The 23,454-nt window shown below is 59.5% G+C and overlaps 2 protein-coding genes across 5 annotated transcripts; both read right to left on the reverse strand.

Moving 5' to 3' along the window:
* Positions 1-844: 844 nt before the first annotated feature.
* Positions 845-8,015, reverse strand: RAB1B (RAB1B, member RAS oncogene family). The gene is made up of 6 exons (XM_046643742.1): positions 7,868-8,015; positions 6,166-6,238; positions 5,779-5,874; positions 5,571-5,666; positions 2,386-2,517; positions 845-2,291 (listed from the first exon to the last, which is right to left on the reverse strand). Exons 1-6 carry the CDS (start codon positions 7,879-7,881, stop codon positions 2,097-2,099), a joined length of 606 nt encoding a protein of 201 aa, XP_046499698.1. The 5' UTR covers positions 7,882-8,015; the 3' UTR covers positions 845-2,096.
* A 702-nt stretch (positions 8,016-8,717) lies between these two features.
* KLC2 (kinesin light chain 2) lies at positions 8,718-19,136 on the reverse strand. Of its 4 annotated transcripts, none has more exons than XM_046643740.1 (16): positions 19,055-19,136; positions 17,927-18,202; positions 15,336-15,566; positions 15,112-15,181; positions 14,301-14,523; positions 13,529-13,616; positions 13,319-13,420; positions 13,057-13,230; positions 12,842-12,941; positions 12,116-12,165; positions 11,958-12,025; positions 11,380-11,488; positions 11,122-11,274; positions 10,364-10,488; positions 10,067-10,124; positions 8,718-9,695 (listed from the first exon to the last, which is right to left on the reverse strand). In XM_046643740.1, exons 2-16 carry the CDS (start codon positions 18,152-18,154, stop codon positions 9,612-9,614), a joined length of 1,863 nt encoding a protein of 620 aa, XP_046499696.1. In that variant the 5' UTR covers positions 18,155-18,202; positions 19,055-19,136; the 3' UTR covers positions 8,718-9,611. The 4 variants fall into 4 exon arrangements, with proteins under 4 accessions (XP_046499696.1, XP_046499694.1, XP_046499697.1 ...); XM_046643738.1 differs by lacking the exon at positions 19,055-19,136 and adding an exon at positions 18,907-19,045; XM_046643741.1 differs by lacking the exon at positions 19,055-19,136 and adding an exon at positions 18,907-19,038 and having other exon boundaries at positions 17,927-18,165.
* Positions 19,137-23,454: the final 4,318 nt, after the last annotated feature.

The raw sequence follows: 23,454 nt of genomic DNA on the forward strand, positions 1-23,454 counted from the left end.
GGGGCGCGGGCCGGTGGGCTCGGGGGGCGCGTCCGCTGCCGGCTGCCCGGGCCGCGATCGCTCATCCTGCGATCCCTCGCCCGCGGCTCCCTCGCTCTCCAGCCCGCGAAGCCGGCGGGGCGGAGCCGGGGGCGGGGCCGGCGTGCGAGCGGCCCCGGGCGGGGCTGGGTCTCCGCGCGCCCCTCCGCCGGCCCGGGCGCCACCCCCCACCCCAACCTCGGGGACACGTAGCCGTGGACGCCCACCCCTGGCATGTCCCCCCACCACCTGCCCACCACATCACACAACGAACCGACAACCACACTTGGTCCACTCGGACGGGCACACACACTCCTACCCTACACACCACGCCTCACCCACCAGCGCCCAGCCGGACTGAGCTCTTAAGTGCAAAGCACTTGTCACTGTCCCAGGGAGCAGACACACCTGGCTTGAACCCAGAGCAAAGCCCGGAGAGGGGGCTGAACGAGGGGGCTGGAAGGGACTCGGGCCAAGCGCGTTGGGGCACAATATCTGGGGCCCGGCGGCTTGGGCTCTGGCGGCCGCCCAACTTCACATCCTGGATGTGCGCCTGTGTGGGTTTTGGCGCTGCTCACCAGGTACTCGCTGATGGCCGCCTGCCTCGCTCCCTGCCAGAACCGTGCTGGGCCCGTGGGGACAGACCACAGAAGCACAAGCAGGCAGCTCTCCTGGCTTCAGGAAGTGGGTCAAGGACTTTCAGCAGCAACCCTAGGACACACAGCCCAAGCCAGGACCCCTGTGCAGCCCAGCAAGCCCAGGGCTCCAGGTCCATCCCCCAACCCCAAGGCAGCTCCCACCACAGACCACACTCAGTCACCACAACTTCCTTGCAAAAACCCTCGGCTCATCCGAGCGCCAGTGGAAATTTATTATTTTTTTTTTTGTCCTTTCCGTCTTTCCCCAAGTGGCTTTTCCTTGCAAAATGCCTGACATAACACCAGAGGGGAACCTGGGAGTGGGGGGGGGGGCACCCCAAGGGGCAGCCCAGGGACTTAAATACAAGCTGGAGGGCAGGGCACAGGTGGGACAGGCGAGAGACAGCACAAGGAACATGGCTTCTCAGGTAGAGACCAAAGGTTTGTTTTTCTGCAGGAAGCAGCTGTGCCAGAGGGCAGGGGACTAGGATCCTGGGGGGAGCGGGGAGCAGAGAGGCCTCCAACCCTGGGTTGCACCCACACTCCCCAAAGGAGAAGTAGCAACAGGGGATGAGGATCTGCCCTCACAGGCTCCAAGGGACGGAAAGGGAGACAAAGCCAGATGTGCTGCCTCAGAGAAAGGGACGAGGTGCTGGCAGAGTGAGGGTTAAGGCTGGTGCCCGGGCTCTGGCACGGTGGGCCTTCCGCCTCCGCCTGCCTTAGGGACAAAGGGGCACGGTGGGCAGGCAGCACATGGGCCTGGCTCTGGCAGGGCAGGGGGCGGCAAGGAGCAGGCTCCCTCTGGGCTCAAGACACAGGCCCAGCGCGGCTGCCCGCCCACCTGCCCTAGATGTGCTCAGACCCCACTGCAGCTGGACGGCTCGAGCTGTGAGTGTGGGAGGGGTGGGAGGAGAGGAGAGGGTGGGCTGCCAGGCCTCTGCGGCCCCCGTGCCTGTCCTGAGGTCTGGCCCAGGGCCCTGGATCCCCTGGTTCCATGCCTGGCCCTGGGCACTGACTGCCGCCAGGGGCAGTAGAGGACAGGGAGGCATTCAACTCTTGGGGCGGGGGGGGGGGGGCGAGAAGGAAGAAGGGTAAGGAGAGAAACCCACTGCAGCATAATGGGGGGCAGGGGGAGGGAGACAGACAGAGAAGCCCTCATCCCAAAGAAAGGTGTGTGGTGGGGTATCTTTTAAAGTTACCTAGAGGCAGCAGCAGAGCGAGCCCCTACCCCTAGCCCAGCCACAGGTCCTGGGTGTCCTCCCTTGGGGGCCCTGACAGACCAGGGCTCAGGGCGGCAGGCAGATGGGCCAGAGGGATATGGGGGGCCCAGGACACCCCAAAGCTACAGACTCAAATGCCCCAGGAGAAGGAGGCCCCTTCTGCCCCCTCCAGGGGCATCATCTGGAAGGTGCCCCTCCTGTCCCACCCTATGTACCCCTCCTAGCAACAGCCGCCACCAGCGGGCTTCACGGGGGTGCTGTCGATCTTGAGGTTGGGCCGCTCACCCCCCGAGGCTGCCCCAGGCCCCATCCGCTTTTTGATCTCAGCAGCCATAGTCATGAACGCCTGCTCTACGTTTGTAGCATTCTTGGCACTCGTCTCCAGGAAGGGGATGCCCAGAGAGTCTGCGAACTCCTGACAAGGGGAGAGGAGAAGAGAGGAGGGGAGAGTGAGGTGAGGCACACAGACCCCGGCCCACCCTGGGCGGACGGGCCCAGGCCCCACTCACCTTGGCCGTGGTGTTATCCACCACTTTCTTGGTGGTGAGGTCGCTCTTGTTGCCCACCAGGAGCTTATTGACGTTCTCACTGGCATAGCGGTCGATCTCCTGTAACCACTGCTTCACGTTGGCATAGGATTCCTAGAGGGACCAAGGTCAAAAACTGTTTCACTCCCAACTCCCACCTACCCTAGGCCTGGAGATCAGGGGCTTTGAGGGGAAGGGGGTGCCCTGGGCTCCTGAGAGGCGGGAGCGCTGGGCTCAGCGACCCGGAGGAAAGTCCCTTCTCCTTCCAGGCTTAGCTCTCCTCCATCTGGGTCCCCAGTAAGGCAGGCCCAGTGCAGCCCCAGCTGTCTGCCAACAGCCCCAGCACTGAAACAGCCTAAGCCTAAGGGCCGGCCTCTGCTTCCTGCAGCTGCTCCTCTCTCCCTGACACAGAGAAAAGGACTAAGCAAATGTGGGGAGCAAGAAACAAGCCAGAGGAGAGGAAGACAGGAACACAGGGTGACAGGTTAGCAGGAATCACAAAGTTCCCACGGTGGCCTCAAAATCCCTTTAAAGTCTGAAGTCGTGGAGCCCAGTGGTAGGTGGAGGGTCTTCGCAGAGGAGACCCTGGACTATGAGACACGAGCATCCCAGGAACAGAGCCTAACATTCGTCCTACTTCTGGCACCGACAGCCTGCTTCCTCAGCCTGGCTCTCCCGGCAGCTTGCCACGCCCCACCCCCCACCCCTGGCATGCGGACAAAGGACAGAACTTTTAGGAACGTGCTTGAGCTACAGCCACTTTCCCTTCTTAGGAGCTGGAGGCCTGGTGATATGACACTGGCTTCAAACTTACACCTCCTGCCATGTCCTAGCCTGGGCCCTCGGGAGAAAGATGGGAATCGTACCTGGGCCCTGCCCTAAAGCACCCAGGAGACAGTGGAAGCCTAGACCAGGACCCACACAATGGCAAGACAGCGTGACCAGCACTGTGGGGACAGAAGGCAAGAGGACCGCCCCTGCCAGGCGAGGCTCGAACTAGTGCAAGGGGAGGAGACAACACACGCCAGTTCACAGAATGGGAGGGGCAAGGTGTGTTTGGGAGGAGAGACTGGACGTTGCTGGGAGGCAGGCCCTGAGCAGGGAAGGAGACGGAGAGGAGGCAGGCCAGTGCACGGAAGACCTTAGCCTGGCTAGATCTTAGACAATAGGAGCCAGTGGGGGCTTCCTGAGGGAGCGGCAGGAGCAGCTATGCCCTGGGAAGCTAGGCCCAGCAGGGGCGTAGAGGCCAGAGCAGACCCGCAGACAGAGACCACCGGGGAGGTAGTTGGAATAATCTAGGTAAGAGAGGAGGTGCCCTGAGCCAGGAAGGAGGCAGGGAAGAGCACAGGATTTAGAGTCAGACCATCCTGGGCTAAGCCCCACTCTGCCATTTACTGTGTGACCCTAAACATGTCACCTGACCTCTCTGAGCCTCAGTTTCCTCACTTCTGTAAAACAGTACCTCCCAGTGGGGCCATTGTGATCATGAGCTAACGAATGCAGGCCTGTCTCATAACAAGTGCTTAATTAGTGGGAGCTGCTATTATCCTCATCGCTGCTGTTATCATGAGGGGGACAAAGAGGGGCCCTGGGACTGACTGGATGGGGGAAGGAGGAGTTTTCTGGTCAGGCCGATAGGGACTCTGTTACAAAGATGAGGACAGAGGAGGAGATCGGGGAGAGACGGTAAGGCCAGTGCTGGACATGCTGAGTTCTGCAAAAGGTCTGGAGCTCAGGAGAGGCTGTCTAGGAGCAGGAGAGGGGTCACGCAGTAGCAAAGAACCCTGGTTTCAAACATGGGCTTTCTCTTTCCTGCCTGCGAGACCACGGGTGAGTCACTTAACACCTTTCGGAGAGTGTCTCCTCATCTGCAAACAGGAGACCCAACCCGGTAGTTCACTGGGTGATGCTGCAAAGATCAGAACTATATTAATTCTAATTCACTAGAATCGTATTTATTCTGTATTAAACAGAAAGCGCCAGCAGAATGCAGGGCACAGAGGAGGAGATCCATAGTGATAGCTGTTTAGACACAGGAATCACAGAACACCAGGCAGAAGCCAAACCACAAAGTGGCCAGAAGCAGGCAGGGAGAGTCAGGAGGCTTGGGGCAGAGTTAGGAAGCACACAGTTTGGAGTCGTGGGGAGTAGCACAGGACGAAACAGTAAAAAGGCACCGAAAAGAGAATCCAGTGCAGCAGGAGATGGGAGAGCTGGAGATGGCCAACTTCTCAAGGAGAGGGAAAAGAATGGAGTTAAAAGCCATGAGGGGTCAGTCAGGGCGAGAACTGCAACGAGGTCACGAGACTTGGCAGTTAGAGGTCCTCGGTGACCTCTGTGTGAAGAGGAGTGCAGTTCGCCCACAGCTTGTAGTCCAAAGGCCATCACAAGTCCCCGGTGAGCTGAAAAGCCCAGTCACCCCTCTTCTGGCCCAGGGCTGACGTAAGCATCTCCCTGTCTCCAGGGCCTGCTCCCCATTAAGCAACAAGGTTTAGGACCAAGAACAGAGCTGGCAGAGTCAGCAGTCCCAGGCTTTCTGTCTCTGCCACTTAACTTGCTGGGCCTTAAGCAAGTCTCCTCACCACTCCAACCCATGTCCTCATCTGTAAAATGGGAACACAGTACAGACCTCTGCAGGGTGTTGTGAACATCAAAAAGCCGGCACACGTTCTGTAAACTACAGGGTATGGGGGGTTGTTCCCGGCTGTTAACATCACCATTGCTGCCAAGAACACACGACAAATGCTGCCGCAGTAGACACAGGGCTCCCAGTCCTCTGCGCACACTGGCCCCAGAGCTCACGGCTCCCTCATAGCCTTGCCTACAGCCCTCCAACTGCTTCTCCACACTGTCTTCACACAGGCGGCCAGGGGCCCAGCACAGCAACCAATCGGCTGACTAAACCCCTACAAAACACAGGCGTCTGGAAGGCCTAGAATAAGGCGGCAAGTCTGGCGGGAGGTGCAAAGCCTGGTTCTGCCGAGACCCTGCAGCAGGGCCTCGGGAGGATCCACTTCTGCGGCTGTTTCCCTCCTTGCGAAATGAGTCCGAATACACTCTCCTTTCCAGGCAGCACCAAAAAGAGAGGACGGAAAGAGCAGAAAGAAGCAAGCGCCAAAGGCCTGAGGCTGAGGAGGCAAAGCTGGGGATGGTGAGCCCAGGAGTACCTGGTCAGTGACGTCGTACACCACGATGATGCCATGAGCCCCCCGGTAGTAGCTGGAAGTGATAGTCCGGAAACGCTCCTGACCAGCTGTGTCCCACTAAAGACAGCAGGAAAAAAGGGCAGGTCAGCCCAGGGCTCCACGCCCAGAACCCCTCCCCTCCCAAGGCAGATGCCTCTGCACCAGGGCCTTTGAGGACAGTGACACTCACGATCTGAAGTTTGATGGTTTTGCCATCCAGCTCAATAGTTCGGATCTTGAAGTCCACCCCGATGGTGCTGATGTAGCTCTCTGTGTATGTGTCATCCTGCAACATCGTGGCCCAGTGAAATGGCCTGACTGAGCAGGCCTGAGGCCCATTTGGAAAATCTCCCTCCAGTTCCCCGCCCCAGCAGCGCTCCTAACTGCTGAGCGCCAGTTCTCAGCCCCCCAGCTTGCCAGCCCCTTGCCCTTTTTCAGTCAGACATGTTGCCAGTAAGTCACGCAACTTCATCCTTGGTTCCCCAGGTCTTGTAACTACTGTGCTCTGGGCTGCCCTCTCTCCCTCCAGCCACCAGCCAGGACCCCAGATGGATGCCAGGGGAGGCTTCTTACTCACAGCAAACCGCAGGAGCAGGCACGACTTGCCCACGCCCGAGTCACCAATCAAAAGCAGCTTAAACAGGTAGTCACTGGAGAGAAAGGATGGGAAGGCGTGAAGGCAGGCAGGGAACCCACCCGCCGTCACCCTGGAGTAACAGCTACAGCCCTCTCCCACACTGCGAGGCGGGCCTCCGTTTAGAGTACTAAGGTGCTCCCAAGATCCTCCCACAAATCCCGGGAGAGGGGGGCCCGACCACCTCCCATAACACAGCTGGCCTGAAGGGCTGAGTCTGAATTCCCACTTTACAGAGAAGGAAACCGAGGCACAGAAAGGGACATGACTTGTCAAGGATCGCAATCAGGGGACAGAGCTGGGTACCCCACCCTGATTCCTGACAGACTCCACAGTCCCCAGACTGTAGGGGACTACAGTAGGGGCTATTTAGGGAACCCCTCCTACACCACCCCGTGGCGTACCCAGCTTGTTAAGTGAATGTCTACGTAAAGAGCCTGGGACAAAGCCTCTAAGAAGAGGCGGCCGACAAGTGGCAATGACAACAGCAGTTAACACACACTGAGTTCTGCTGTGGGCCTGGCCCTGTGCTAAGAACTTCAAATGCATCATCTTAAAGCCTCACAACAGTCCAATGAAGTGCGTGCTGTTATTCCAACGACTGAGGAAACCAGAAGTCTGAGAAGGGAAGCGACTTGCCCTAAGTTAACTTTAAGACTGGAAACCAGGTTCAGACTCCAGTCTCTGTGAGCCTGCTGGTTCCCTTCTCTGTTCCCCTTATGATCCAGCTCAGAGCTTCACCCTTCCCCCAAGAAATGTGAGGCCTGGATCTGGAGGAGAAAAAGGAAGGGGCAGAAGAAGAAGATAACTGACTTTTGGGGAAAACCGTCAAGGAGCAGTCTGGGGCAGAGATGTGGGCCATCTACCCGGAGGGGAAGGGACCAAGAAGTGAGGAGAGTCTGAGAAACAGAGAATCCCACTGGAAGGGGGAGCAAATGCCACATTCATCTGAACTTCACCGGCAGTGTGACGGCGAAGGGAAGGGGTGTGCCGGTGGCGCCGGGGGCCTGCGCAAAAGTGAGGAAGGGCGGGAAGGGACCGGCAGGGCAGCTCGACCCGGGCACGGAGCAAAGCGACAGCCCCCGACGGGACGACCTGCTGGAGAGCGACCCCGAGCGGCGCCTCGGGGTCTCCCGCGTCTGCCTGGCCCTGCGCCGGCCCCGGAACTGGATTCCGGGAGAACGGGTAGAGCAGAAGGATTTACGACCCGACCTAAAGGGCCCGAGTCTGGACCGAGACCAGAAACTATCTGGTGACGGGCTCCAAGACGCCGGGACCGCCGTCAGCACCCGGACCGCCACTCTCCAGCAGCAGGTGGGGAAACTGAGGCCTGGAGAGACCGGGGCTGCGGGGTCACCTGACCGATAAGGCCTGGTAGGGCCAGTGCCTCGGACTCCAAGCGGTGCCCCTCGGGCTTGCAGTCTCTGCGCCCCGCGTGTAAGAACTTGGGGTGTCAAGTTGGGGTCCTGGGGCTCCCCAGGGGGAGGGGCAGGACCCGGATGTGGGGGGAGGGAGGTCAGCGGAAGAGGGACCCGGATGTGGGGGCGCCGCGCAGTCCTGACCCAGGCTGGACAACCCCGGTAAGCATACAGCCCCGTACTCGGGATCGAGGCTGCGCCGGACGGCGCGGGCGGAGCTCACTCACTATTCGGGGTTCATGGCGGCGGCAGCGGCCCGCTCGGTCGCTCCCAGTCAGCTCTGCTCCGCCTCCCGTTCCAAGATGGTGGCTGCTCCGCCCCAGAGGCCCCGCCCGCGACGCGCAGGCGCAAACATTCCCGATTCGGGCCTCGCCGCGTTGCTTCTCGGAACTTGTAGTCTCGGTACGTTATCCTGCTCACCCCCCCCCCCCCACCCCCCCCCCCGGCTGCGCAGGCGCAAACCGAGGAGCCCGCGCCTCCTAGCGCAATCCCTATCGTCGCAGCGCATTGCCCTCTGGGGCTTGTAGTTCGCTCCCTATACGTACCTGAGCTTGACAGCTCTCGGGAGCCTGACGGTGTCCCAGCGTTGGAAACTCAATTTAGGGCTAGGGTTAACACGTTTCACGCCTGTCTGACAGAGGTAGTCATCCCTACCCTGCCAGGTCCCGGAGTTGTAAGCATTAGTAGAAGTTCATTTATCCAGAGTTCTTCGTGTGCTGGCGCTCCTAACTTACAGCGTAAGCCCCAGGAGGAAGATGTGGTCACCCACATTTTATAGATGAAAAAATCCAGTCTCGGTAACTCGCTTAAGGTCAAACAGCTCAGTGAGAGGTAGAGCTCAATCAAAGCCCTCGGTCTATAGATCTTCAGAGATGAAGGTTGTCGGAAAACATCCTGAACCTGTGGGGCCCCCAAACAGTTCCGGGATAGGGGCAGAGTATCTTGGCTCCACTGCTTGGAACCAGACGTGGGCGACACACACACACACACACACACCCCGCGCTCACCTCTCCCGACCCCATCCCCAACCTAGAGACGCTAGGAGCCCTCGGCCTCCGCCCCAAAACAAGCCCGGCTCAGTTTCAAACCGTCTTTATTTCTACAGCAACATTTGAAAATAGAGAGCGACCGCCTCACCCCCCACCTGGGGCAGCCCCTCCTGCCACAGGGGGCCATCGCTGTCCCCGGGAGAAGCTGCAGGCGTGGGAGAGGCGTGGCAGGAAGGCTCGACGGGCGGTGCCCTGGGCGGGGTCAGGCCGTGCCTGGGCAGAGCCGGGCGGGAGGGGCAGTGCATAAGGCCGGGATGCAGGGCAGGGCCCGGCGGTGAGCGGACGGGCGAGGGAAGGGCTCTCCGTCCTAGGACACGGGGCGATGGCGGGGCAGGTCGCACCCCTCAGAGGCCGACAGGGGCGCCAGGCGGCCCAGGGAACCCTTTGGGGAGGCACCGCCCCAAGATGTGGAGCCTGGGAGATACCACCGCGCGGAATGGGGGTGATTAAGGCCTGGGCGGTACCACTAGAGAAGGGCGGGGCGAGGGGAGGTCCGGTAGTACCGCGGACTGAGGGGAGGGTCGCGGCCAATAACTTATTTCTCTATATACAGAAGCAACGGCCGTGGGAAGGGCAGGGTGCTGAAGGGACGGCAGGTGCTTAGTGTTCTTGGCCCGGGGGTCTGGGGAGGGCAGGCCACCGAGTCTCTACCTTAGAGAGCCCAGCCAGCCCCTCTCGCAGCTCTGAACCTAGGGAAGAGGGGGCCCTGCTGGAAGGAATAAATAAGGGGTAGAGCTGGAGCGGGCGTGCCCAGCCTCCAGGGCTCAGGCTGAGATGACAAGGGAGGAGGTTACCCTGAGATTGAACAGAAAAGACAGGGGTCCTTCAGAGAGACAGGGGGGCAAGCAGCAGGCCCATGCGCAGGGCTGGGGGTGAGGGCAGTGCCGAGTGGAGGCTCTGGTGACCCGCTGCCCCTTCAGGATTAGCCCACGAGGGAGCTTCGTCGCGAGAGGTCCATGGAGCTGGAGCTGAGGGTGCGGCTGTCAGAGAGGCCTGTGCCTCCAGGCTGTGGGCAGAAGGGGCAGATGGCTCAGCCTCGTGCTGATGGCTGTGCTTCCCTGGCCTGAAGGGGCCTGACCAGCCAGAGTCTCTGAGCCGGGCTGACGGGCACAGCCTGATGCTCTGACACTCCCGCCCACCTCCAGTTACTGGGTGTGCACTGGCCGCTTGCATGTCCACCCCAGGCAGGGGCCGGGTTTCCCTCATTTGTCTCCCCCAGTGTCCAGGCCAAAGCCAAGCCTGGGACGGAGACAGGAAATGTTGCTGGATGAACAGACATGCTTAGGAGAAGCTGGGCAGGTACACAGGACATGCAGGCCTTGGGCCCCAGGGCCTGGGCCTCAGCTGCTCAGTGCCCAGACACCCACCCACCCATACCTGGACTGGCTCTTCCACACTCTTGTTGAGGAAGTTGAGGGAGCTGGCCCGCTTCATCCTGAGGGGAAAGGACAGCCAGATTTGCCCCTGGTGGAACTGGGGGACCCTAGGGGGAGAGGTCAGGTTGGGGCTGGGGAGGGGGGCTGTGGGCAGGGAGCAGATTTGGTGGGTGGTGGTGCTTGAGAGAGATGAGGGAGTTCACCCTGGGTCAGGGGCTCGTCTGGAGTGGCTGGGTTGTTGGGTGGGTTTTTGAGAGGCTCCCTCTGGGTGGGGGGCTCCTCGGGGGCAGGGGCTCACCGGGGGTTAGGGGATTCCTGGGGGCTGCCGCCCTGCAGCTTCTTCACCAGCATCTCACTGCTGCGCCTCAGGGCATCTCGGAGCTTCCCAAAGGAGCCGCTGCGCCGCAAGGAGCCGCTGCCGTCCTGTGAGGGGGGACAGGTTTGTCCCTCTGTTACACTGGCTGCCAGGACTTGTGGCCCACCCTTTTTTTTTTTTTTTTAAAGATTTTATTTTTTTCCTTTTTCTCCCCAAAGCCCCCTGGTACATGGCTGTATATTCTTCATTGTGGGTCCTTCTAGTTGTGGCATGTGGGACGCTGCCTCAGCGTGGTTTGATGAGCAGTGCCATGTCCGCACCCAGGATTCGAACCAACAAAACACTGGGCCGCCTGCAGCAGAGCGTGTGAATTTAACCACTCAGCCACGGGGCCAGCCCCAAAATTTTGAAGATATTTATGTTAAAGTCTCTTTCGTATTGCCTTATACAACTTCTCTCTCTCTTTTTTTTTTTTTTTTTGAGGAAGATTAGCCCTGAGCTAACTACTGCCAGTCTTCCTCTTTTTCGCTGAGGAAGCCTGGCCCTGAGCTAACATCGGGCCCATCTTCCTCTACTTTATATGTGGGACGCCTACCACAGCATGGCGTGCCAAGCAGTGCCATGTCCACACCCGGGATCCGAACCGGCGAACCCCGGGCTGCCGAGAAGCGGAACGTGCGAACTTAACCGCTGCACCACCGGGCTGGCCCCTCGTGGCCCACCCTTACCCCTAGACTCACCCCACTCCACTCGGCAGCGGGCCCTGCCTCCTCGAGGTCGGACTCAGACCGAGCTCCCCCGGCTACATCTCGGCTGCCACGGCGGTCTCCCCGCACACCACTGCCGTCTTTCAGCAGTTCCACCACCTTGGTCTGGCTCGCAGGGTCCAGGCCCTGAGGGAGGGGCAGGGGGCGTCAGGCGGAGCGACGTGCCCCTAGTGGCACACACACAGGGCCACCGCAGGTCCCTGCCCACAGCCCTCGTGCCTGTTGCCCCACCTGCTTGCGGCTGCGACTGGCACAGTCCTCCAACGTGTGTGCAGCTTCTAGCTTGCCCTGGCGCCGGTAGAGGGCCCCCAAGCTGCGCAGGGTGGTGTTGACCGTGGGGCTGTGGGTGAGACATGGGATAGTCTCAAACTCCGTGGTCCCCAGTACCCAGGGCCCCTCCTGGCATCCGACCCCCACTGGGCTCTGAGGAACCATCCAGCCAACCAGAATCTCGCCCCTCCTGTGTCTTAAGCCCTGTGCTAGGCCCGCGCGGACTCTCCTGTCTTGGCGGAATCACCCCAGGGTTGGGGACCTGGCTCCAGGACCCTAAGGAGGATGTTGCCACCAGGACTAAAAGCTGGGAAACCCAGGAGCAAGATAATCAGGCTGTCCAGGTGCAAAAAGCCTTCTTGGGACAGGTGGCCTGTGACCCGGGCCTTGAAAGACAAGCTGACAGAAAAAAGGAGTGTGTTCTAGCGGTGAGCAGCATGGAGAGTGGAGCCTGGTGCAGTCCCCAGCCCCCGGCCCGCAGCCCGGATGCTGGTTCCCTGCTCCCTGCTCCACTGACAGCCCTGCCCCACTGTCCTCACCTGTCGACTTTACAAGCCTTGTACCAGCTGCCATATTCCCCATAGGGGGTGCTGTCCCGGCGCTTATCCTGGGGGAAGGAATGGTCAGGGGAGGTGGGACCTCCCAGCCTCACCCTCCCTCCCTGGACCCCCACCCCAGTCCTGCCCCACAGAGCTACCTTGCTCTCCTCCCGTTCCTCTGCGTGCATCCAGATGGGCTTGTTGTCCCCTGGGGGGAGAAAGGGGCTGTCACCAGCCTCCCATGTAGGCCTCTCCTAGTTGGGCTGGACACAGGACTGGGGTCTGGGGTGGGGGTCAGAGGTGCCCAGGCAGGACCAGGATTGGGCTTTGTTGAATGAATGAATGAATGAATGAATGAATGAACGAACAAGAAACAGACCCCAAACATTATTGACCCTCCTCTGGAACACAGAGATGACTGTGGTACAGGCCTGTGCTTGAGGGGCTAGTGATTGTGGGCTGCGGGGAGCCGACGCTTACACACCTCGGGCCCACAGCCCGAGATATGTGCTAGGCCTAAATGATGCGCCAGGCTGAGGGATCCCAGAGCAGGAAATGACTGGCTGTCGGGGGCCAGAAGGTGGCTTTCCAGAGCGGGAGACATCGGAGCTGGGCTCTCACGGTGGACAGGAGTTGCCCAGTAGAGAAAGAGGAAAAGACTCTGTGCTAAGGGCGTGGGCTATGCAAAGGGTGTATATGGCAGGGGCAGAGCCCAGGGGGCCAAGCCAGTTCAGTGTGTCTGCTCACATGTGCACACAAGTGGCTGGGGACCTGCCAGCCCCAAGGCGTGAGGGCCTGCCGGGCTGAGGTGTTTGCCCTGCACGCTGATGGCTGAGTGGGCCTGTGCTGGGTGAGCTGGGGGTACATGGCAGCCACGGACTCACCATTGACAGAGCCAAACTCCTTCTCGTGAGCGCGGGTGAGGATCTCCTTGTACAGGGTCTCTGCATCCTGGTACTTGCCCTGCTTCAGGTAGCAGGAGGCCTGGAGGAGCAGGCCCAGAGGGTGAACAGGATGCAGGGAGCTGAGCCTTTTCCTTTCTTCCCTCTTCTAGCCTCTTCCCCCCCTTCCCCCTCCAGCCCCTCCCGGCCCAGGGCACCAGGTTGTTCTTGGTCTTGGCCACGTTGGGGTCATCAGGCCCGAGGCGTGTGGCGTAGATCTCCAGTGCCCGCCGGTAATAGTATTCCACCTCCTCAGCTTTGCCCTGGTTCTGGCACAGCAGGGCCAGGTTGCTCAGCTGCTTGGCCACGTCTGGATGAAACTTGCCCAGGACCTGGGATGGGAGCAGGAGCCGGTGGCTGGGCTGAGGGCCGGCCTAGGCCCCCTGCCCGCCCAGCCCGCCCAGCCCCGCCTGCTCCCACCTTCTCCCGGATCTCCAGCGCCCGCTTGCACAGCGGCTCAGCTTCCTTGTACTTGCCCCGCTTGCCGTACAGAACCGCCAAGTTGTTGAGTGTCGCGGCCACCTGAGGGGTGGTAGAACGGAGGCTCCGTGACCTAGGGCCCAGCTGGGCAGGGGCTCTGGGAGCTGCAGGGCGCAGGGGCAGCTACCACCTCCCACCACCCTCACTCACAGCTGGGTGGTCCTTGCCCAGCGTCTTCTCACGGATGGCCAGGGCATCGTTGAGCAGGTGAGCAGCCTCCTTGTACTTGTTCTGGTCCCTGGGGGCAGGCAGGAGCATGGTGAGGGTTGTCCTCCAGCCCAAGACCCTCCCCCTAGTGGCCCAAGATCCCTGTGGTCACTCCTCTTGCATTTACTGACCAGCGGGCATGGCAGGGTGTGACCCAGAGCGTGGGGAGACGTGGTCGGCCTCTGCCCTCCGGGAGCTCGGGGGCTCTGGGCAGTTCACTCTCAACTCACTCACCAGGGCAAGTCGTGCTTCGGGACTGCCCAGACTCCCCAGGACACACCTCCAAGGCTTCATGCCCAGTGCACCTGCTTCTCGATTCCCCAGGGCCCCTGCTCATGCTGCTTCAGCCAGGGAACCTTCTCCAACCCTCTCACGTTCTAGGCAAACTCATCTTGCACCAAAGACCCTACTTAAGCCTGGTCCCTGGAGAAGCTGTGCCAACTCCCGGTGCCCCCGGAGTCCTCATGTGCTGCCCCCTCCCAGTTATGTCCAAGCTGTTCTCCTCCACTACACTGAGGCTTCTTCACGTCTGTGGCCAGGCCTTCTGTGGGCTCAGCCCCCTCTGGGCACAAGTTCCTTCTCTTTCTGCCACCCAAGTGCCCGTGGAGCCTGAGTCCTGGTCCACAGCAGGCATGGAGGATTTGTGACCTGGGCTAGAGCCTCCGGGAGGAGTGCAGGCGCTCCCGTGGATGGCTGCGGCCAGAGGAGCCCTCACCGATAGACCAGCGCCAGGATGTTCAGCATGGTGGCCACATCAGGGTGGTCGTGCCCTGATGTCTTCTCCAGGTCCTCAAGGGCTTGCTTGCAGAGTGGCACGGCCACCTCATAGCGGCCCTGCGAGGCGTACTGGATCACCAGGTTGTGCAGAGTGCGGAGCCGTGCCGGGATTTCGTAGCCTCCATGCTGGGCAGCCACATCCCCTCCTCCAGGGCTGGGGGCTGCAAGGCCAAGGGCAGAAGGTCAGAGCCTCACTTGACATGTGGCTCTGGGCAAGTCACTATTCTGCCTCTGTATCCCCATCTGTGAAGTGGGTCTAGGCAACCCCAAGAATGAATAGAGTCACAGCTCCAGTACTGCAAGCTATGCGTCCTCGAGCAAGCACCCAACCTCCGAGCCTCAGCCTCCGCATCTGCAGAAGGGAGCGTCTGAGACACACTCCACACCATCAGCAAGGTGAGCACCGGCCCAGGGCTGAGCCTGCGCATGCGTCCTCAGAGAGGAAAAAGAAACTCTACCAGGGCTCACAGAGCAACTAGTGGCAGAGCGAGACTTGAACCCAGGCTGGGCGGCTCTGGAGCTCTGAACTATGATGCCTGCTCCTCACAGAGCTTGGGGGGAGGAGAGAAGCCACATGTGAAACCTGCCTTTTATGCTCGAACATGCTGGGATGTGATGATCAGAAACGAGGCAGGAAAGAACATGGCACCCACTTGGTCCCCGTTCCCGGTGATCTCTGGGTCCCAAGGAGTTCACACAGCCCTCCCTTCCCCCACTCCCAGAACCGGCTGTCCCCCCCACCCCCGCACCTGGGCCCTGCTCCTCCTCGTTGGGGAACAAGTCATCCAGGGAGTCTTTGGGGACGTCACCCTTCTCCTCCTAGGGGGGAAGACAGGACGAGCGTCAGGGAAGGAGGCACGAGGCAGCCCAGATGTCAGCGGCTGGGTCGGAGTGGACTCTGCTCCGTGCTGCCCCTCCTCGCTCCCAGGGCCCCCTGCCCAGTAGCCTTGCAGTGGCCGTGGTAGGGGCTCACGTTGGGGGAGGTGTCGTCATCCAACTTGCGGATCTGGCTCATGAACAGCAAGTGTTGCTTCTCCTCCTCGAGCTGGGCCACGGCCTGCTCGCTGCGCTGCAGCTTCTGCTGCGTCCCTGCCAGCTCCTCTCGCAGCCACTGGTTCTCCTGCACCAGGCGCCGCACCTGAGCCCGCAGCTTTTGCTTCTCTGACTCTACGGCCCCGAGGTGGCTCGACAGTGCCAGGATTACCTGCGGGAGCCAGCAGGGATGAGGGTCAGAGCCCTGGCCACCCCCGGCCTGGGCCTCCTGGGGCCCTGGGGCCCAGCAAGGACTAGGCCTGGCCCTGTGAGGAACTGCAGGGCTGAGGGCCTCGAAGTTCTCCTGTCATCAAAGGAGTTTTCCCCAAGGCTCCAAACAGACCGTAGTCCAAGATCCAAGCCCAGAAGGCTCGGGGATCCCCATCTCCTTCCTTCTGGGGTCAGAAGCCCTGGGCTCCCAGGCTGCTTTGCTGGACTCTGAAAAAGTCCATCCCCTTTCCTGGGTCTCCAGCTAACCCTCCACATTGATGGTCCACTTCCCAGCTCGTTGGGCTGATCACGAAAAGGCTGGTTGCGCTTTCCCGAGCTAGCCATTCTCTTCCCTGGCTCTCCTGGGGGCTGTACGCAAGCCTCTGCAGCCACAGCTGCCATCCCACTGCCCCAGCCCCAGGGCTAGCACTTTCCCAAAGAACCCAAGAGGTGGCTGAAAGACCCCAACCTGACTTCTGGGTCCAGGGTCCCAAGGGTCCAGCCCAAGGGTCCAGGGCTGCCCCTGCCCTTCTGCAGCTCCCAGGAGGGAAGGTGTGTGTGTCCTAAACCCCCAGATGGCAAGGGGACCCAGAGGCCTCAGCCCTACCCCTCTCCTCAAACTCTCTGACTCCTTTCCTGAGCTTCCAGGCTCTTCCTGCCTTGGGGCCTTCCTCCATCCTTCACGGTCACGGTCATGTCTGCAGTGAAGCCTCCTCCCTCTGATGTCCTCCGCCCCAGGAGAGCAGGGCACCTTCCCGTGTCCACGCCATCCTGTAGCCCATCTGTGCCGGCGCCTGCGCACACCGGGAGGGGAGCCCCTGTGTGTTCATCTCTGCACCTGGCAGCCAACTGGCCGAGGAGTGAATGACCAGCACATTGCCCTTCCAGAGGGCCAGGCAGTCTGGGACCCTGCGCTCTCTAGTTGATTAGCAAATGCCTAAGTGACAGGTGTTTTCACAACCACTAGCTTTAAAAAAATTCCTGAACAGCCTGGCGGTATATACAGCAGATGGCATGATCCCTATTTTAAAGACAAGGAAACCAGGATGACACCACCTGCCCAGGAGTCACGGAGCCAGGCGGTGTCTCAGCCAGGATCTGAGGAGGCCAAGACTCTTTCCCCCGGAGCCTAACTCCTTCTACCCCCACTGCCTCCTGGATATTTCCATCTGCCCATTGTCCCAGCAGCCCCAACTTAAGAGGCCGAAACAGAACTCCTGACCATGCAGGCTCTCCCATCCCCTTAACCTGCTCAAACCACAAACCTGGGAGTTCCCCTGCCCTCCTCTCTCTCCCTCACTCCATCCCTGCTGGAGCTACCTCCAGAACACCTAGAATTGGTCCCCTTCTCTCCACCCTCATGGCCACTCCTTTTCTCCAAGTCACTATTCCTCATTTGAATTCCAACAGCGGCTTCCAAACTATGTGCTCCCTGTGTCCACCCTTGAACCACTATGATTCATTTTCCACACCTCAGCCAGAGGGAGCTTTTAAACCCTAAGTCATACTGTGTTCCTTGCCTGTTTAAAGCTCTCCAAAGCTTTCCCCATTTCCAGAGAATAAACCCAAACTAATAAGGTGCAGCATGATCTGGCCCCTGCCTTCTCCAGAGGCCTCTTCTGTCCCTCTCTCCTTCCCCATGAAGCTCCAGTCAGACAGGTCTTCTCTCAATTCTTCCACTACATCTTTCCTACCTCAGGACCTTTGCATGTGCAACCTTTTGCCCTCCTCCCTTTTCAGCTGCATTCTTTTCTTCAGGTCCTTGTTTAAATGTCATTTCCTCAGAAGTCTTGCCTGAGCAATATATAAGACCTCCTGCCATAAGCTATCATAAACTTTGTTGTTTGCTTTGGAGAACTTATCACAATGAGTAACAAATGTATGTGTGTTTCTGACTCTCTTCCTACTGGACTAGGGCAGGGATCTTGTCTGTCTTGTTGGACTTGTATCCCTGGCACATTGTGGGCACTTGATAACTTACCTGTTAACGAATGAATTAAAAAACGAACCGGGGAGAAGGGTGTTTCCTTCAGGATTCCCCCTCTAATCTCCTAGACCATTCATTCTCTGCTACCTAGCAGAGAAGGCAGGAACAAGGTTCTGTGTGGGAGCTAAAGGATGATCAGGTTCTCCTGCAGCAAGGCATGACTGGGTTCGCCAAATCCCATTCATTTCTTCCACAGATATTTACTGGGGTCCCATCACAGGGCTCCAGGGGACAGACGGTTCCCTGCTCAGATTCTGTTCGTATATTGCCAAGATTCCTCTGGAACGCTCCCTCCCTCCCATGACCTCCCACCTCAGCACCCCAGCCGCGCCTACCTGGGCCTCCCCCAGCCCCAGCTCGATGGCCTCCAGGGAGCGGCGCAAGAGGACACAGCGCTCCTGTGAGCCTGGCTCAGCGTCGCCGGCTTCGTGAGCGACCAAGGGAGCGAGAAGGGCACGATGCTCCCCGCGCAGGGTCTCCAGCCCTTGGATGACGGCCTTGGTGCCCAGCACGATCTCATCCTGGCTCAGCTTCTCCTCCCGGGGAAGCACCATCGTGGCCATGGCCGCGCCACCTGTGAAGGCGAGGGGGCGGGCAGGCGGGTGCCGGGCCTGGGACCAACACCGCCGTCCGCCCCGGATTAGGTAAACACCTCCGGTCCCAAGACGCCTGGGTCCCCAGGGTGCCCAGGTCCCCCAGCCGGCAGCCCGCACCGTGCCCGCGCTCGGCCTACAGGGGGCGCGCCCGACTCCTCTCGGCCCGGGAGACGCAATGCGGTGAGGCCGGTGAGGCTGGACCCGGATTCGGCCCAGACCACCGGCTCAGGCCGGCTTAGGTGGCCCGATCTCGGGGCTTCCCCGGGGACTCCCTTAGCCGGGGCAGGGTGCGCCGGAGCACGGTCCTAGGGGGCTCCTGGGGGCTCACTCCCGTGCGGGAGACCCCGGCCCCTCCGGAGATCCGGCTCCAGCCCCTGGGGCAGCCCCCTCGGCAACAGGCAGGCCGAGCCACAGAGCCCACAGAGCCCCTCCTCTTGGGCAGGCCGACCCTGGGAGACCCTTCCCCTAGAGGAGCTGAGATCTCGGGTTCTCCGTCCCCCGCCCCCCAAGGCCGCGCCCACGATGACCCCTCCCCACAGGCCGGCGCGAGGCCCTGCGGACCCCTCCCCTGAAAAGGCCGAGCTCCCGGCCCCGGCCACCCAGGACGGCGACCCCTCCCCGCGGGCCGGCCCAGTCCTCCCACAGGCCGCGCCCACGACGACCCCTCCCGTGCGCTGACCCAGAGCCCCGTCTCCCGGCCCCGATCGGCCCGCGCGGACCTGCGCCTCCCGCTCGGGCCCTGCTCCCGCTCCGGCTCTGGCTCCCGCCCCGCTTCACCCGGACCGGCAGCCGTGAGCCGGGCCCGCCGCCTCCATCCCGCCGGCCTTCCCAGCAGTCCCCGCGCCGCCTTAAAGGTGAAGCTGCTACCTCGGCAGGGTCGGAGGGGGCGAAACACGCTCTTCCCTGCCCGGGATTGCCTTAAAGGAGCGTGCTGGCCCGGCCGCTTCAGGCTAGAGGGAAAATCGGGGGCGTGGCCTTCGAGGTATAGGGGCGTGGCCATCCGAGGTGGAGGGCGTGGTCACCGAGGACCGGGCGTGGGCTGGCCCCGGGCGCAGGTTCCTGGCCGCCGACTCGCACGCTCTGGCAGCGCCGGATTCCTCGACTGTAAACCGCCCCCAGGCCACAGAGGTGGGGAGAGGCTCGGAGATTGTGAACCTGAACGCACCCAGTGCCGCGGCCAGAGAAGATGGCGGGAGAAACTGAGGCTCAGGGGGCAGGCCCGGCCTCCTCGGAGTCCAGAGCGAAACCTTTGACACTGACATTTATTGAGAGAGTTGCCACTTTCTGAGCGCTTAAAGTGCGTTGTGGGCGCTTTGGTGCCTTACGTGCGTTAATTCGCTCAATGCTCACAAAGACTCTATGAAGTGGGGCACTGCTATTATCCGCATCTCACAGATCTGATCCCAGGCTCATTTGTCTTTAGAGGCTGGTTACACCCCCACTCACCTCTTTCGGAGCTGTCCATGTTCCTGTAGGGGATTCATGGCATCTTAGGGCTGCTTCTTGGGGCAAGGGACGGAGGCTTCCGGCCGGAAGGGACATGAGAGTGGCAAAGGGCAGCTGGGCATCTGCCGAAACAAAGACTCGTGCCCCTGTGGGTGAAGACCACAACAAATGCTGCTGACCGAGGATCAAGGCAGGTGATGTCATTTAGGGCTCACGCCCTTCCTTGATTCTCGACCCCGCGTGGAGAGCACCTCTCCAGTCCGTGTCATGCACCCATTTAATTCTGCCTATGGCATTTATCCCTTCCAACATTTTTCTTGCGGCTTTCTGTTTCCTCCCTATAATGTAGTCTTGTTCACTCCCAGAGGAGCCCCTGGCCAGCTACATAATAGCACTCAGTAAATGCTAGTTTTAAGCAGGGCAGAAGGGTGTACCTGTGGGCCTTGCCGAGTCCCTGCCAGGGCCAAGTTTTGACCTGGTGCTCTGCAGCCCTGGATTGGTGGCTACCTGGCACTGCCCCCACTGCTTCTAGGTCGATGTCACTAGTGGGTGACAGCAGGATCACCACCCCGAGGGACAAAACCTGCACGACAAGGCCTGGCACTGCTACCAGGGATCTGGGATGTTCCTCATGAGTCAGGATGGGTTCAGACTCAGGCTTCCCCAGGTTCTGTGTCCTGGTGGGTGCGAGAATCCCCTTGGCATCATCTCTGACGGAGAAATGGTCCGGTGCCCCTAGCTTGAGTACTTCCTGTGACAGGGAGCTTACTACATTCTGCTGTGGCTACTCTAAAGGTTAGAACGTTTTCCTTTGATAGCCCCAAAGTCCCTTCCTGCATTGCTCACCCACACCAAACCGCAGCTGTCTTCAGGAAGAGCAGTCTGTTCCCTTTTGTCACTGAGATATTTGGAGGCAGCAATGGGGCCCCATCCAGTCTTCCTCTTGCCTGGGCTGACAATCCCGGTCCCTTCACCCACCCTTGCTCCAGTTTCCTGACTCTGCTCCATCCTGATTTCTCTTTTCTGGGTATAGTTTAACATGTCAGCTCAGACACCGCTCAGAATGTGGTGCTCAATCCATGGCCCAGGGATCCAGACAGGGAGTGAACTGCACAGATCACAGAGGGGCAGTCCCCCCTTAATGAGCATGCCACCTGTCCACCGTGAAGTTGCATGTCAGGCTGACCTTGACAGCCACTGAGCTGTGCCTGCTCAGCATACGCTTGCCAGCCCAAACCCTAGATTGCGCTCATTCAGGTTATATCCAGCCAGGTTCTTCTCCCCCATCCTGTGCTTGTGCCGATGATTTTTTTCCTGGTGACTTTTAAAGGTAGCTAATACAGTCATATATAATGCAAAATTCAAAAGGCATATACACGTTACAATGAAAAGTTGTTCTTTCTCTCTGACCACTGTCCTCAGCCGTGCAGCTCCCCTCCCCAGAAGCACCTGCTGTTCCCCGTGTCCATCGATTATGTGGTTTGCATCCGTGCAGAGCTTGCGTTATCCTTGTCGGTTTCATCTGGTTGGTTTTCCTCCAGGGCCCTGAAGGTTGGAGTCTTTGCCCAAAGGATCTGTTGTCCTTCAGCCCTCACGTTGGCCCTGTCTCCCAGAGGTGTACTGGCTGTGGTGTGACAAGCCTGCCCCTGTGCATGAGACTCCATCAGACCATGACCGCACCCTCAACTTGCCAGCAAGTTCACGGGGAGGAAACAGAATCTGGAGTCCCAGGCACCTTTCTTGTTCTTAACAAGGCTCGGTTTCAGGATCTCTCGTGAAGGAACTTCATTAGAAGGCTCTCCTTCTAGAGGTTGGGATTCTGTGCTACCTTCTGGAGGTGGGTCCTGGGCATCTCTTATTATTTTAGGACTTCAGCAGTGCCTGTGATGTGCACCCTGGGTTGAAAGCCTCTGCTTAAGTGTCTTTATTTTACAGGCAAGGAAACTGAGGCCCAGAGAGAAGAAGGCATGAGATGAGGGAGGCTGCTGTTCCCAGGGAGTTCAGGCTCCCAGTGAGCACTATGTCCTTCTCTAATCCAGAGTCCAGGTCACTTCGTCCCAGTGTGTAAGAGAGGCTGACCACATGGAGTAGAAGTCAAGAGAACCGAGGTTGAGTTGCTGGTTCACACTCACCCAAAAGCCCAGTTGGGCACACTTCCTACGCACAGCCTCACGCAGGTTCACCCAGAGGCCCTGAACACCACATGCACACCTCCATGTGTTTATAGGCCCACGTAGGTGCATACCATACAAACCCAAGTGCAAACACACGTACACAGCCCCTGCTACCTTCCCTGTGTTCTCTCCATCTAATAAAGGCACACATTCCTTTTAGCATCTTTTTCCACGTTGACAGAAAGAACATTTTTCAATCCCCCTTTATGACTTTTGTTGGGTTCTTACTCCGGCTTTTCTGCTAACTCTCTGCAGGCTCTGGTGCTTTCTTTGTGATTTCCTTTCGGCATCTGGCCCTGCTCCTCCCCATGTGCTGGGCGGAGGGGAGGCTGGGCCTTCTCCACTGCTTCTCAGGCTCTTATCTTGCTTTCACTGCTTAACCTTGCCTGTGTTTAGCCTTTTGAGCCGCTCGGCTTTTTATCTTGTCTCTGAGGATTATGCTGTGCGTCTCCCAAGAGAAGGGACTGTTACTTCATCCCGGTCTGTGTTGCACCCCCCCACAGTGGCTGGTTTCCTGCCAGGCTGCTGATGGGTGCTCAGTTGATGGAGAAGGAAGGAAGGAGTCCATGCCCAATGTGATTCAGCTCCGTATGCCATTTTCTGCAGAGCTCATCAGCTTGCCCCCGCCTGTCCCATGCCTGGGAAAGTCATTCTTGCAACTTTTAATCTTGTTTTCTCCCTGAACATCACTCCCACTGCTCCCACCCCTTCCCCTTGGATCCTCGGAAGCACTCAGCCCACTGAAATCTGCTTTCTGAAATTATTCTTTTTCTTTTGGCTAGCGTCACTCGTTTTCTTTGAAGTGGTCGGGGGCATCCCCCTTAAAATGTCAGCAGCTTCACACATAAGCACTCAAGACTGGGGGCTCCTTAGGGCAGTCCTGGCTCTGGCACAGCACAGTAATAATCATAGGTACGAGCCTCCTCAGTGCCCCGGCAGCTTCTTTTCTCTTCTGCTCTATCACTCGCCATTTCCATTGCTTTTCAGCCACACTAAACCACGCGTGGGTCTCAGAACGGGCCAGACTCTCTCTGATCTCTAGTGTTTGCTATTTCCTGTACCCAGAACATCCATGGTGTCAGGCATCTTTGCTCAGGTGAGATGCCTTCTTGGATGCACCTTCCCCAGGCTGGATTAGATGCCTCGCCCGTGTGCTCCCATGCAACCTGTCATGCTGTGAGGCAATTGTCTATTTGTCTGTCTCCCCTCCTAGCCTCAGAGTTCCCGCATAGGTAAGGACCCAACCCTGTATTCCTCCCGTAGCATCACACCTCGACAGGAACTGACCCAGAGTAGGAACTTAATACATGTAGGCTGTATGGATGGTGGGGAAGTTGGGATCTGAGTAAGGCCTTGAGAGAGTCCCATGACCTGGGCTAGAAATCCAGCTCCTTTCAGCCGATCTGTGTGCCTGGGACAAGTGACTTAACCACTCATCCCTAGCTGGCCTTTGAGTGTTGGCCAAATGCCAGAGTGATGGGGGCCGGAGATGCAGCAGTGAGCACGTCAGCCCGAGTCCCTGCCCCAATGTGGCACAGACACGTTGGATGACAGTGAACGCCACGACTGAAGAAAGGGCTGAGGTGGAGACTAACAGTTGGGCTTCGGGCTGGGGGGTTGGGAAGGCCTCTCTGAGGTGATGCACAG

This window comes from Equus quagga, chromosome 17, assembly GCF_021613505.1.
Source record: "Equus quagga isolate Etosha38 chromosome 17, UCLA_HA_Equagga_1.0, whole genome shotgun sequence".
Taxonomy (NCBI): domain Eukaryota; kingdom Metazoa; phylum Chordata; class Mammalia; order Perissodactyla; family Equidae; genus Equus; species Equus quagga.

Bases quoted from the DNA above. Each gene is read 5' to 3' on its own strand.
- KLC2 (XM_046643740.1), bottom strand. From the start codon at position 18,154: ATGGCCACGATGGTGCTTCCCCGGGAGGAGAAGCTGAGCCAGGATGAG. The intron at 15,567-17,926 runs GTAGGCGCGGCT...TGGCTCCCGCAG, and splicing joins TGGGGCTGGGGGAGGCCCAG to GTAATCCTGGCACTGTCGAG. The intron at 14,524-15,111 runs GTGCGGGGGTGG...TTGGCCTTGCAG, and splicing joins CGAGGAGGAGCAGGGCCCAG to CCCCCAGCCCTGGAGGAGGG.
- RAB1B (XM_046643742.1), bottom strand. The intron at 2,518-5,570 runs GTACTCCTGGGC...TGGTCCCTCTAG, and splicing joins TGTACGACGTCACTGACCAG to GAATCCTATGCCAACGTGAA. The intron at 2,292-2,385 runs GTGAGTGGGGCC...TCCCCTTGTCAG, and splicing joins TGGATAACACCACGGCCAAG to GAGTTCGCAGACTCTCTGGG.